We start from the raw sequence: 15,379 nt of genomic DNA on the forward strand, positions 1-15,379 counted from the left end.
AAACCATAAATTTATGGTCGCTTCCTTCCGTCTGTTATTACCACTGGTCAGTTGTGAATCACTTCAATGCGTATACGAAAGCCACAACGTTTCTGTTGCTCATTGGGTTGAATGAAGAAGATTTAAAAATTTGCAGTATATAAGCTCGTGTCCTATTGCTTTGTCTACTCATAACATTCTCTGTTGAAGAAGTGAGCTTGTGCACAGGGTTAAAATTTAACAGGACTATGATAAATAACTCTTAGTTTAGGTCCAGTAGCACGTTCTGTGATTGTTGTCAGAGAAGCTCTTTAAGTTGTAAGTGCGGTTAATTTGATTTTTTTGGAATTTAAAACTCGGTTATACTTTTTATAACAAAAGCTGTAAGTTTTGCAGACTCAAAATTTGTTGCATTTGATGTGAAATCGCCTACTCTAAAACGGTGCGAATTGTGCAGTAAGTAACTTAAAACGTAAGAGATGCCCTCACTAAAGATATTTGAGAAACTTTTCTTATTGAAACTTTTGAATAAAGTATGAGTAAAGGCTAATATGATGAAACGAAACAAGCAAATAAAAAATTGATAGAAAATTTTGATTGAAAAATATCCAAAAGATAATGAAATTTATCAAATCCATAATTTAATAATGATCAAAAAATAAGAAAAAAAAAATTTTAAACTTAGGCTAATTTTAACCACTTGCAAGGTTAACTTTGCAAGTAAGCAACGATCATGCTGCTAAAAGCGAAACTCAATCTATTGCACAATTATACGAAATTGGAGTTATGCGTTAATGCAAATGGTTTGACTATTATGTAAACTTCTAATTTTAAGCATTGCATAATTTTGCTCATTTGTTAGTCTAGACACCACTTGTTGAAACTTTCTATTGGCTGTCTGTATACAGTCTGTACCATTGTAAGAAAAAGAAAATACAACCAACTAAAAGCTATTGATTGCTGTCTAATCGTCACTATTGCGTGCAATCGTGAGCGATGAAATTGCACCTGGAGTGCTCATTTGTTATCAGCTACCTGAGCGATTGAGCAGATCAAGCATGACGGCAAAACCAATAAAGAAAGGATTTTCCCTTCAAATGCACAAAAGTTGGATTTTTTCCGGCTCACTTGTTCAGAGAAGGCAATACTTTGAGAAAGGTGAATCTTTTTTTGAGAAAAATTTGGCAAGAAGCCTTGCTGTTTTTTTCTGAAATAGAAAACAACAATGTATTCTTTGTTAAAAATTGTACGAGGCTGTTGATAAGCTCATTTGTAGAGTCCAGGCTAAGCAGAGTTTGAACGAATTACGAATTGCATTTAAACAACGAATGCAAAAAGAAATTGAATTACTAACACTGACAGAATCACCCATAGGTAGGCTATTTTAACTTGTTACATTACGGCCTAAAAAATTATTTCAGTCAAGTTTTTCTACGTTTCAGAAATAGGCTACAAAACATATTGAAATGAAATCCGGACTACGGATTATTGCCATCTTTCTGGCTTTTTTAACTGTAACTTTACATGCTGCCCCTAGAAGAAGTCGAAATCGACCTCACCATAGACACCACTCTCAAGCGGTTAACTTTAGAAACCGAAATCAGAATGATCAATCTAGGTTATTGGGACCAAATGGACAAAATGGTTATCTTGAAGGGATTCGACTGCCAAGAACTCCAAGTGGTTTGACTAGTTCTAGGGGCGCTCCTGGGTCAGCCCCAAGCATTAGATTTATTCGCCAACGCCGACCCCAACTGTCTGCAAACATGGGGACCAGTGGTGCGGCCCCTGGACGTGTCAACCCTAGTAACATCATTTCGCCAGGACCAAGTACCCCACCAAACCCCCTCCTTTCTGCTCCAGTTGCGGACAATCTTGCCCAAATGAGTGAAGCTGATAAGTTAGATGTGGCTACGGTAAGCAATAAGCATGCAATCGAAAAATGAGCACCTAATACATGGTTTACAATTTGTAAAATCCCGTAGCCTACTCAACGATATTGCAATCTGTTCTTGTTCTTTGCATAATTGAAGTGAGATGTTAAAATTGTTCTTTAGTTTTTTTTATCCTCCTCACACTGACTACAAGTCTGGGTGGAAACTCAAAAAAGTGAAACAATATTACAACTGCAAAGTAACCCTGGAAGTGATGCATTAAATAATTATTTGAAACTATTTATGCAATGAATTTTTATGAGAAAAACTATTTTCACATTTTGAGGTGTGAAGAAAAATGTGCACAAAATATAATCCTACTGCATGAAGATTTTCCGTTTTAACCGAATTAAGGACAAAACCTTGTTTTAGTAGCTTGCTTATGTACGAGGCAACAGTTACTCAACTTTTAATATTTGAAGAAGGGTTCGAAATGCTTACAGATACTGTTGCTTGCAGTACGGTACTTTAAAGTAAGCTAAAGTCTTGTACCTCCCAAGAAAAGTAGGCTACAATGCAAAGGACTAGCGTTATTGTACCGAACCAACATGTTACCATCGCATCAGTAAATACATGATCTGAAAGCTATTGTTGCAATTGTTAGAAATTCATCATTCGAGCAAAGTACGTCCCAGAGGGCCTTGAAAATACGGGAGGTGGAATTTCTAACATGAACGCCATGGTGAGCCTCATGCAACGAAATTACGGCCTGAACCAAACAGGTAACTGCGAACTTGTTCTATTAGATAATTAGTTGCATTTTTTTATTGTTTATTTGATGTTAAACAATGAATGATAGCCTATGTTATTTTAAACAACTTGTGAAATATGAAGAAGTGAGGTTTCATGAAATTTTCTCAAACAACTCAAGGTTTCCCCAAATCTGTGGCATCTCAAATGTTTCTACTCTGCCAAAACGGTCAAAGGTTGGAAAAGTATTATTTTAAGTAGCTGATAAAGAATTAAAAATGATGCTTTGTTCTTTCCCAAAAAATTGAAATAATAGGTACACTAGAAAAACTTGATGTGTAGCTATCTGTTTACATTATTTACACTACATTATTTACTTGCATAAATGTTGAACTTTTTTCTTTATTTCTTTTTTTTTTCTTTGTTTTCTACGTTTTAAAATTGTTCTAAATCTAATGTGTTGCGGCCTTGCCAAACTTTAAACTGTTTATTTCGGTAACTGGCAAGTAGTAATAGCGCTCTCATTTTGTCGCTTTTACTTTTTTCAAATCTCTGTCACCTATCATAAAAGTTAATTCACTTGTGGTCATGATTTTTCTGAACGAGTGATCGTCACTCATGTGACGACATTCATGATCATGTGAATGAAGTAGGCTAGGTGATTATTTCGGCGCATTAATTCCTTGTACTATGGATTTCTTCTACAAAGTGATGCTGAAAATATTTTTAAATGTTGCAAATATTTTGTTGGCTCTGGTGCTGGCGAACCAACCGCGCAAAAACAAAGACTGAACGAAAACACTTTGTGATCCCCTGAACTTCAAACTGTTGTTCAAACAATAAATTGAGCAAATATAATGAGGTCATCATTTCTGATCTTTTCCTGTTGAAAAGCGAAATGAGTTTGCATTTGGTTTTAAAGAGAGAGTCTTAATCGCTTCCGTTTGAGACAGTTTTTATTGCTTTTATCTTGGCGTAAGCCTTTTAGAAAGCACAATCGGAAAACTTGAAAATAAATCTGGTGAAGTCATTTGACGCGCTTGAATATTTTTCGATTTTTAAACAAAATATTTTTTTCTGAAACAATTTAAGTTATAAATTAAAATGCGAATATGATAGAGGCGTTGACAACTTGATGATTTTATGCAAAGACAACTTTTTATGGCAGCTGCCCTGGTTACATTACAAGAATGTTAAATGTTTGTTGAATAAACGTCGAACAAATGCGAAAATAACCAACAAACACAAACAAAGTAAAGGGAAAGAATGTTTGTGGTTTGAGCCCATCAATCGCCGCTGTGTTGTTGTTCGTGTGTACTCAGCACAATTTTGACTTTTATTGTATTTGCTTTGGCGACGTTGCACGCTGATGATTTATTTAGTGGACTTTCTGAACACAGCTAAGTTTACACAAAGAAAAGTGCTGCTGTTTCACAAGTTTGCTTTTTCCAACTTATGGTCTGACATATTAATGTCTTTACCCTCGATTCTGCTTCTCATATGCTTGAATCGGATTTCATGTCCAGCCAAATCAATTATAGTAGGCTGTAGTAAATGTCATGCAAAATTACTTAATCTATAAAAGTTCTCATTAGGCTACGTGTAAAGTAACGATCATCATTATAATCCATAATTTACAACATTAAAACTTAATTATTTTCTGCTTTTCCCAGGTGAACTAGACGATGTTACAGTATCCTACATGATGGCAGCAAGATGTGGCTATCCTGACCCCCCTGCCAATTATCAAACATTTGCCAATAACGAACATTGGACCCACAATCCAGTTACATACATGTAAGTGCAAAGAAAAATTTCGTGTTGCACTCACGTGTAGCTGACTTACATGATACCGTTTCATTATATAACACAAATACAGCTATATTCAGGGGCGCAGCCAGCACAAAAATTTGGGAAAAATTTCCCTTTCTCCCCAACACCCTCAATACGCCCCTGAATACAGCATGTGATTTGCGAAAGTTTCTTGGTTTTTATCCTCTTGTTCCATGATGGAGGTTGTATAAGCATCAGACTTACCGCTTTCTAACCAGCAAATCAAAGCTCTTTGACGTCAGTTCAAGGTTGAATCAATATGGAAATGACTGATTGCTCATTGTGATATTTTGTCAAACACTGGGAATAAAGAAAAACCGCTAATTTTTGAGCTTCTTGCATAGCAGCAGATTATGCTGTTTTGTAGTAACTCAACTCAACACCCTGCTTCAAATATCCAAAAGGGTAAAAACAACAACACTTTTTTAAATTGACTAAGAACTCCATTCTTTCCATTGTAATCTGCGTCATATCGAAAAAATAATTCACTGCTTAAATATTTAAGAACTCGTCACAGGGTTGTGTGGAGACAAAGGAAATGAAGCAAAACGTTGTGAGCATTATTCAACAGCAAATTTGCCATCATCGCAAGCTTGTTGAATCACAAAGCATGAAAAGGGACATTCTCTTTAGCCCCTTGTCATTGCACACGATGTACATTGTACAAAAACAGATCCATTGGTAGCACAAACTCAAACAACATTTTGCTGGACTGTCATTGATTTTTCACTAATTCCACCGCTTTAAAGTAGCAAGGATTCATACATCATTGATTCGGTCAGGTGTAATCATTTGTGTGCATTGTTGTATGGTTTTGTCAGATCTATTGTCGTGGACAACATACTATTTAGATTTGGGAAATTTTACCAAACGGAGTACACTTTTGCATTGATTTCAAACTCCAATTTCATATAACTTACCGTAGGGAGATATGAGAATAAGAGAACCAAAATACTGTGGAGTTTACACTATTGGGTTAAGCAAGGGTTACAATTTTTGTAGGAGATTTTGAAGACTTAGATGCTTCATTGCTCTCTCACAAGACATCATGACATTACAAAAGCTGAAACTGCCTATCATATCTCTGCAGAAAAGTAATAAAATTCTTATTTACAGAATTAAAGGCTACACTCCAGATATGAGTCCTTGTCAAGTAAGGAATGCGCTGAAAAGAGCATTCCGTGTCTGGGAGGAAGTCATCGAATTGGACTTTGTTGAAACAGAAGATAGTGATAACGCCGACATGATCATTTACTTCGGATATAGTAAGCAACTATTGATGACTTTTAGTGTGGCGTGGAGGCTATTTTAATGAAAAAAGTTTCATGTGCATTCAACACGTTTTGGGTGGGCCTAATCTCACACATTGCTTTCCTGTTTGCTGGTATTGAAATTTTAACAGTTTTATATTGTAAACTCAGGGAAATGCTGCAAACCCCTGCAGGTCACTGCAAAGACCTTATGTGTAACTTTTGAATTCTATTTCTGCTAGGCTAACTATTTAATCAGTACCGAGAAAACAAGTTTCACAAGACCATACAATGACCCTAAAAAGCTCAAAAGTTTTGCTATTAGAAATTAGATAGGCTTTGGTTGTCATCGTAAACAAGTTCTCAAGAGAAATCTTTTATGGTAGTGAAAAGTTGATTTGAATGTTAGAAACCATTTAGAAGTTTAACAAATACTCAACAAGCGTCGGGTGGTCTGCAAGTCGTGGATTCTTTAGTGGCTTTCCTGTTCCAGAACAATCCGCTTTTTTGACTGTTCTTTCATTGACCTTGTGGATGCATCAATATGACGTTATACGAACGTAACACCATGTTGCTTTTACAGAGGAACATGGAGATGGATATCCTTTCGACGAGAAGAACGGCTTACTAGCACATGCTTTCACAGCTGGAAGAAGTTCTATCGCCGGTGACACACACTTCGACGAAGCTGAGTATTGGACTTTGGGAACCGGCAAAGGTAGGGGTACAGTAACCTCAGTAATTATAAAATCAAATTATTTAATTCACATTCCAACTGCGTTTGCTCTTCCTAGTTGAGTTGCATGGTCAGGGCCTCCAAGAGCCCTGCCGGGCCCCGGTGCAGATGTTGCTGCCGGGCCCCCCAGCGCGACATGTCGCATGATAACTCACAAATCACAAACAAAATTTGCGGTGCGCGTTAATCCACAAGGCCAATGCATACATGGTGTTCCGCACAGTGTTTTTATTTTAAAACCAGACCTGTTTAAAAAATAATACAAAGAATACATTAGGTTCAAGTATTAACACTCCACCATTTCACAAAGAATGCAGTACCGGTATTGTACTGGTGTTTATGACTTTAAATTCACAGATACACACTAGTTATACACAAAGAATAAAGGCTGTGGCTATAGTTACACTAGGTAGTGTAAATATAGCCTCAATAGTGTTGCCAGATAAGGAATTCTGCCCAAATTTGAGGAAAAGTTTATAGCTGTTAAAAACAAAAACTTGTAGGGTATCATATTTTGGAAATTTTTTTTAGTCCTGGGCAAAGAATCCTAACTCTGGCAACACCTGAATGTAACCATGGCAAAAAGTGGGTAAAAATATCCACTTTGAAGATAAAAATGGCAACACTATCCGGCATGGCTGACAACCTGACACATGTAGCAATACATGTAGTATTGCATATGTGTGCATACAGCTTTACATCAACATACTGTACAATATCATTTCTGACCTTAAAATCAGCAGAGACTAGGAGACCAAACTTGGATGAATGCATTGCTATTGTTCATGACATTAAGAAATATATATATATATACCAACTTCATTTCAGGATCAATAGGCTGCTTCTTATTGTTACTCCTTTAGTTTTCTTTGCTTGTTTAAGTGAAACTGCATTCAAGCAGGATTGAGGATCACTTTCTCTTCATTTCTACAGCAAGCGATCAGTAGAAAACAAAGTTGATGTATTTATATTTTCATGTCCTATCAATGTAAATGTACCTACATCTATCACTATACATACTATGTATCGATATCGAATCCTTTACAAATACCCTGCATAACTACAGAATGGCTGTTTTGAGTTAATATTGACACTGTTCCTGAAATTCAAGAGTAAGATTGGATTGGCCTGGCTGGAGAAGACTGCTAAGAAATACTTAGTGAAAACAAATAAAAAGGAAAATTGACAAGATGTCAGAAAAAATGCATCTGGAATACCTTCTGTGTAATGACTGTAACCTAACCTGACCAATCAATTGCTTATTAAAACATACCGTACACACTCAAATATTCACATTAAAACACCACTGAAATTAAAACATTGAAATAAACTGAAATATTCATTCACACTGCAATACGTGTTTTCTGTAGTTTTTTAAAAAGAATGCCCATGATGGGCCCAATCGAAATACGAAACTAACATAAAAAATAATATTTTATGCAAAATCGACCTTGGCACGCAAATTTAAACATTTTGTCAGGCCCTCCTGAAAGTAAAAAATTGAAAATTCTGTAGTCATAAAAAAAGCATACCCATGAGGGGGCCCAATCAAAATACAAAACTAATATAATATGAAGTAAAAAACAATATTTTATGCAAAGTCGACCTGAGCATGAAAATTTAAACATTTTGTCGGGCTCCTTGAACTCAACAAATTGAAAATTCTGTAGTTTTGCAAAAAGGCATACCCATGAGGGGGCCCAATCGAAATATGAAACTACCAGTAGCCTAATATAAAAAACAATATTTTATGCAAAATCGACCTGAGCATGCAAATTTAAACATTTTGTCGGGCCCATTGAACTAAAAAAATTAAAAGTTCTGTAGTTTTGAAAAAAGGGCATAGCCTACCCATGAGGAGGCCCAATTGAAATATGAAACTACCGTTAATATAAAAAACAATATTTTATGCAAAATCGACCTGAGCATGCAAATTTAAACATTTTGTCGGGCCCTTTGAATTCAAAAAATTGAAAATTCTGTAGTTTTGAAAAAGGGCATACTCATGAGGGGGCCCAATCGAAACACGAAACTAATATAAAAAACAATATTTTATGCAAAATCTACCTGAGCACGCAAATTTAAACATTTTGTCGGGCCCCATGAACTCAAAAAATTGAAAATTTTGTTGTTTTGAAAAAGGGCATCTATAGGCTACCTATGAGGGGGCCCAATCGAAATACGAAACTAACATAAAAAACAATATTTTATGCAAAATCGACCTGAGCACGCAAATTTAAACATTTTGTCGGGCCTCTTGAACCCAAAAAATGGAAAATTCTGTGGTTTTAAAAAAAGGCATACCTATGAGGGGGCCCAATCGACATACGGAACTAATAGAAAAAACAATATTTTATACAAAATCGTTGAAATCAACTTTAACGCGTGAATTTAGACATTTTGTCGGGCCCCCTTGAACTCACCGGGCCCCGGTGCAATGCACCGGTTGTCCCCCCCTCTTGTGGGCCCTGTGCATGGTGTAATGTAGCCTACACTGCAAAAATAATTTTCTAATTGTATTCTTTGTACTTGCCTTCGTTAGTTTTATTCCTTAAAGATGAGCTAATTTGAAGCATTTCTGAAAGCATGTGTGTGACATGATTTTTAGAGAGCGAAACATACTACGGAAATTCTGACGGAGCCCCGTGTGTCTTCCCGTTCATCTTTGAAGACCAGGAGTACACCACCTGCACGGCTGTTGGCCGTAATGATGGTTTAGAGTGGTGCTCTACCACTGGCAACTTCGACAAAGACGGAAAGTATGGATTCTGTCCACAAGAAAGTAAGTGTTTATTATTTAATTCTCCTATTATTCTCTTTTCTCTGTTTTTACGTCAACAATAGTTCAGCTTTGTGTGGTAATGTGGTTCACTATTCCAATATTTAAATTTGACCTTTCCATTCAATATCTAATTTTTCATTTTTTCAGCTCTTTTCACATACGGAGGTAATGGCAAGGGAGACCCGTGCACTTTTCCGTTTATATTCCAAGGAAAGTCATATGATTCTTGCACTTACGAAGGTCGTTCTGATGGCTACCGTTGGTGTGCCACGACGGGCAATTTTGATGATGACACCAAGTGGGGCTTTTGTCCAGACAGAGGTAACGAAAGCTTTAACTAATTTTTACGCTCTTTAATGTGAACTAGTAGTTAAAAATTGCAGCATAAGTTTATTGCATTCCACAATGTCACTTTTTTCGTTTTGGATTCAATTGAGCTTAGTTTGATGCGAAAAAGAATTTAATTAACGTTACATTGTTCGATTTAGCTCATGGAACATTTGGAGGCAATGCTGAAGGAGCCTCATGCGTCTTCCCTTTCACTTTCAACGGCAACACATATTCGGATTGCACCATCATCGGAAGAAATGACTACCTGCCCTGGTGTTCTACCACGGCAGACTACGACAGAGACCAGAAGTATGGCTTCTGTCATAGCTCAGGATACAGCCTCTTTTTGGTTGCCGCTCACGAGTTCGGCCACGCCATAGGACTGGATCACTCTTTTGAACAAAGTGCTTTGATGTACCCAATGTAAGTACTGTAAATATTTTCTAGTGTATTTTTGTCTATGCAAAGTTGGTAACTCCCTGCATCTTCAAGCATCGTGCCATCCGCTTGACCAACATCAACTTTCAATTTGCTTTGTCCTGCTGATAAAGGAATAATCCTCTGAAAAGTCCAGTCATCCCCCTTCATATTGTGATGATTTCAAATTCCAAACTGTAAAGATTTCTACTCAGTAGATTAAGCACGTTAATGGCTTTGCCAGTGCTCTCCTGGTGACTGTGCCTGGAAAGCATAAGTTTAAACTTTCTCGGTTTTTATTTGCTGTTTGTGAGAAAAGAATCCATATAACATCTTCCGTTTGATATAGCTAATGCACTGATGATACTGCTAATGCACTGAAGAATGTACTGAGGATGTAACTAATGTACTGACTCAGTGTAGAGATAAGGTCAACATCTATTGCAATTCTGAGAACATTGTAATGATGATGAAAGATTATATCTATAATCAAAGCATCAACTTTGTATCAAAGAAATTTTCTTTCCCTTTCAGGTATCAGAACTTTCAAAACTTCAAACTCCCCGAAGATGACAGAAGAGGAGCTTTGAGTCTTTATTCTAAACGTACATCGAGGTTGAATCCTCTCAGACTTGAAAAGTGTGGTGGTGACCTCACACTGACAGATGGTGAGAACTTAAGAATTGACTCGGTTCCAATTCTTTACATGGTCTGGTGAACAGCCAAAACTAGATTAACATCCAGATAGGAATGATAGAGGAAGTTACACAACCTTTGTGTGATGCTTTGGTTGTTACCAACGCGCTATTCAAACTAAACAACAAATCCTTCTTGCATCAAAATAGGTCTACCATGACGATTTGTATTTTGTTTTGTTGAGAAAACTATTTTTAAAATTCACTTGTTTATAGAATTGACACGTGTAGCTTAAATTGTAGATGATAAAGATATATTCTATTAATGTCATGTCCAAGCTTGGCTTTGACTGTCCATCATAATGATTAATGCAATAACAGTGCAAACCCTACCTTATATTTGTAAATTCTGAAGGCGATAGACAAGTAGGCTCGATAAAAACGAGCTACCCGCCATCAACAACAAACGTTTCCATTTATGACATCAAATAATAGGTTAAATGCACCAAGAAAGATTCTTAACGATATGATAAAGTATCAGTTTTGAAACTCAGCTTCAATTTTCCTTTCAGCATCACCTGATGAGAAGCCAGTAATTGTAACTGATCCTTCAGATGAAGAGATCTGCGGTAACAAGAGCATTGATGCTTTGTTGTACTTTGGAAGAGAGATGTTTGTCTTTAAGGTGAGTTGTTTGGTGGCAATTTCTTATCCCTACCAAAAGTGATCTTTTTGAAGATTGCGCTCAACTTTACCGGAGGGAGTGTCCTTTCACTGAGCCGCATTTCTATACGAATGCTTCAAGTAGTGTAGAAGTAAACTCAGGATAAAAAGTATTATAAGCTTCATAACTCTTCGGTCCATGTAGACATAGTCCAATGAACACACGTAAAGTCCCGGTAGAAATTTTTATTTTGGTGGTATAGGGCAGTTCTGGATGTCCACAAAGAGGATTTTGACAGACAACGATTTTACCTTGTATTAGTTTTTAGTTAGAATTAAAGCACCTTTAATCTCATCAATAGCGTAGTGTTTTGACATTGGGCTTAATCTTCATCCTTGTGGTTGATTTATTGAAATAATTTGTACGTTTATTTAAGGGCCGAAATTTTTGGCGAATGTTTGATGTGAAAGAAGAAAAAAGAGGACCATTCGTCATATCCGAGCAATGGCCAGGGTTGCCAAGCTCTATCGACGCGGTTTATAAGCGACCAGGAGACGACGCACTTGTGTTTTTTAAAGGTATGTGAAATAAAAAATGGCTTCGTTTCGATATGCTCATTAACATTTTTCAAAGTGGACACACAGTAGCGTTGACTGGGGGGTCCAGAAGGTACTTTTGGGTCCTCGCCAGGGATGATTTTAAAGGCTGCAACCTTTCCATAGGTCCTGGAAGCTTGAAGAAACCACCGCGTGTTCTTTGAATGCAGGGCGTGTTTATTGGAAATGTCTTGATTTGGGGCCCTAGAGTCTCATTGGTACCGGGTCCAAATTATCCTCTCAACGGCTCTGAGGACATATTACGCACATCGGCTTCCTTGCATTGTCCTTGTGCAATCGTGCAATACGTGCATACGTGCAATCGCTAAAATCTTTAATCATCATACGTAAATCTAGACATGACAAAATAAAGACAGGCTATCTGCTATAAAAGTGTATTTGACTTAAAATGACACAATGATTTCACTTCAACATGTTATTCAGGCTTCAGATACTGGGTCTATGACGCCTTTCAACTACGGGCAGGATACCCAAAGAAGTTGACAGTGCTTGGCTTTCCTTCCAAAGCAGGCATGAAAGTGGATGCAGCTCTAAACTGGCTGAGGTCAAGAAACAGAAAGCGAACATATTTCTATGTGAAGAATAAATTCTACAGGTAATCATTCTATGGTTACTTTTTTGATTCTGTTCAAATCGCATGTATCCTCTTTGTTTTTTTTCTCAAATAAACAAACAGTTTTTTTTAAAAGACCCACTTTTTGAACTAAAAGTACAGGAAAATGTCTCATCTTCGAACCTCTAGGGATTGCGTTTTTTCCTTTTACAAGTCTAAGTTGTCAATCTTAATGAACGTAACCTTCACACTTGATCTCTGGGTAAACGATTTTCAAACTTTTTTACCTTCACCAGGTTCAATGAAGAGCGTGGAAAGATGGATAGGAGTTATCCTAAGCCTCTAAGCACATGGCGAAGGCTTCCCGTTGATCTAGATGCTGCAGTGGAGGATCCTACTAAACGGAGTAAGTAGAAATTATTATACAAATATTGGAAAAGGTTTGATTACCGACTGACGAGACTGTTTTAGACTTTAATAAAAAATTTGCTTGATTTTCTAACTTTAACATTCATTGTCTTTGCTAATGTGATAAAAGCTTATAAGGCGGGGTTGCTTTTGTTGCTGTATGGTTGTAGGCAGAATCGTTGACAAGGGTCCAGAAGATACTTTTGGACCCGGGCCTGTGATGATTTTAGGGCCTACTAACTTTTCCAAGAGGCTCGGAAATTGTAGTGGTACAAATTATCCCCTCAATGATGGCCCCGGGTGTTGGTCTATAATGCTACTAGAAATATCAACATCCGTGGTTTCAGCAAAAAGTCAATTACAGTTGCTATACTTGTAAATCCAGTCACAAAAAACGATTGATATTAAAGTTTACTCCGGTGAAAACTTTTTAGAGATTTAGTTGTCGAGTGATAAAAGTGTCTTTTCTGCAATTTCAAAGCGTGATGACCAGGCCCGGATTTAGGGGGGGGCAGAGGGGGCAGTTGCCCCGGGCCCCCAACTTTTGAAGGGCCCCCCTATGTGGAAAAAATGTGATTTTGTGTTATTTTTTTCCTTTTGGCCTTTAAAGTTTCTTCGAAATGCTGTGCAGTACTGGACTGATGCTACTGTAGACGTAAAGATGGTTTTTCGCGCCGTAGGCTTGAAAAAATTTTTTGCACGGGGGCCCGCCGATCTAAAAGTGCCCCGGGCCCCCCATCAGCTAAATCCGGCCCTGGTGATGACTCGCCTTCACTAAACACATGTCGGTGTTTTGATAGAACAATTTTAATAGCATCCTAAAAAGGGATTAAAAGGGACTTTTGTGCTTTCATACTCACTCTCAGTCTTTATTATCACTAAAACAATTCACCTACAACTTTGTTGAACAACTCCTTGTCTGTCCTGAAACTAATCTTGCATATCAAGTTACGAAATATAATGTACTGTATTATTTACAGTGGGGCGGTAGTTTTTTAGGCTTGTTAATTTAACAAACTGTGAACAGGTGTAAGTTAAGGTTTTGAAAGTTTGATTTAAATTTGTTTGAAAAACCATAAATAAATTTGATTTGTTGAAACAGGGCAATCTCTATTCATCAAGAACAACGTCGTCTACGCCCTGCACAACTACAAAGTTGAGGTTTCAGAGACATTTCCGGTGAATGTATGGCTTGGATGCGCTGAAAGATCGGCCCAGGCAGTCCCATTGCTGAACAGGCGAACAAGGGATAGGGGCATACCTTAGTTCCATAAGGGCACAGGGCATTCCTTTTTCACAACAATCTCAAACATTCATAAAGAGAGTCGGAAAAACTTTTGTGTATAATGTTGCGTATTTCTCGAGTTTTTTATTACCACAATCTTAAATTTGTATAGGCTAGTAGCTACTGTGCCATTTCTATCTTTTCATTTGTATTATTTTCTTTGAGAAGGGGGCTCGCAGCTCATTTGGTTTAATGTTAATGATTGAAAAGTCTGAAGTGTGGTTCAGGATATTTTTTACATCTTTGTTCTTTGTTCTGTTATATATTTAATTGCTCTAGACTAGAGTTTCACAATACTGCATGTCGTTCAAGACTTCCTTGTTCTGGATGTATTTGTAAATTATTTGTGAAAAGGCTATATATGTTGTCCTAACCTGAAGATAGTCCTTTTTTACGTCGATGAAACGTTTACAAACGTTAATCAATGTGAAAAAGAACTGATCTGTTGGCTGGAATAACTATCTCTAGTAAGTTTCTTTGGTTGGAAGCAAGAATTGATTTAAAAATTCCAGGAATCATAACTGTAGGTCACTTCAGATTTGTTTAAATGTCAATTTTGTGCCATTTTGAAACGCATCGTGTAAGTTATAGCTAATGATCATGGTTTTTAAACAAGTTTTAATTACCCACAGACAGCATAATAAAATATTGCTCATCGTTTTCCTGGTTTCTATTTTTTTGTACATGAATTGATATTCTTTTTTCAATTCATTTTTGATCTATGCTTATTTCGCTTTTCTATGTCGATTTCTGATAAAACACATTGAACTTTTGTAAATAAACGCTGATAAGCTTTTGTTTATTATGTTAAGTTGTTTCAAACTGCCAGTGGAGAAATCATGTCGAAAAAATGTTAAGCAGAACTTCCTTGGCAACGCAGCTAGGAGCTGGAATAGCAAATGTAACTTTCAATCGATTTTAGACCTATAACTTGGTTGGTTGGTTTGAATCTTTATCCTCAGACTAAGAAATCCTCTGATAGATTATTCCTAGCAGTTTCGCATACTTGTAGAAATGTAGAGGCTTTAAACCACTGACGCAGGGCAGATCACCGAGTTTGACAGAGTGAAAGTTTCCCATTGACTAAGTGTTTTTGTTTGAGATTTTTTCAACGCCTGCTGACGATGAATCAATGTTGAAATAACGAATCTCACTGTCTAGGTGCTGTTGGTAGTTGAGAACATTTCATGTTGGGTGTATCAGAACTTTTGTGGTAGTTTTTTTCTCTCACATGAATTACAAAAAGCGAAAAAATATAAAAACCTA

The 15,379-nt window shown here is 36.9% G+C and overlaps 2 protein-coding genes across 2 annotated transcripts in view; one reads left to right on the forward strand and one right to left on the reverse strand.

Moving 5' to 3' along the window:
- Window positions 1-15,379, reverse strand: part of LOC145770741 (uncharacterized) — a 251,215-nt gene that overhangs the window by 22,359 nt on the left and 213,477 nt on the right. The window lies entirely within an intron of this gene.
- Window positions 1,426-14,909, forward strand: LOC145770427 (72 kDa type IV collagenase-like). The gene is made up of 14 exons (XM_082582071.1): window positions 1,426-1,895; window positions 2,518-2,635; window positions 4,277-4,400; window positions 5,553-5,701; window positions 6,270-6,404; window positions 9,031-9,204; window positions 9,352-9,525; window positions 9,693-9,957; window positions 10,486-10,619; window positions 11,159-11,271; window positions 11,687-11,828; window positions 12,291-12,462; window positions 12,717-12,826; window positions 13,931-14,909. The coding sequence occupies exons 1-14, from the start codon at window positions 1,446-1,448 to the stop codon at window positions 14,092-14,094; spliced, it is 2,424 nt and encodes an 807-aa protein (XP_082438197.1). The 5' UTR covers window positions 1,426-1,445; the 3' UTR covers window positions 14,095-14,909.

Source organism: Aplidium turbinatum, chromosome 5, assembly GCF_918807975.1.
Source record: "Aplidium turbinatum chromosome 5, kaAplTurb1.1, whole genome shotgun sequence".
NCBI classification, from domain to species: domain Eukaryota; kingdom Metazoa; phylum Chordata; class Ascidiacea; order Aplousobranchia; family Polyclinidae; genus Aplidium; species Aplidium turbinatum.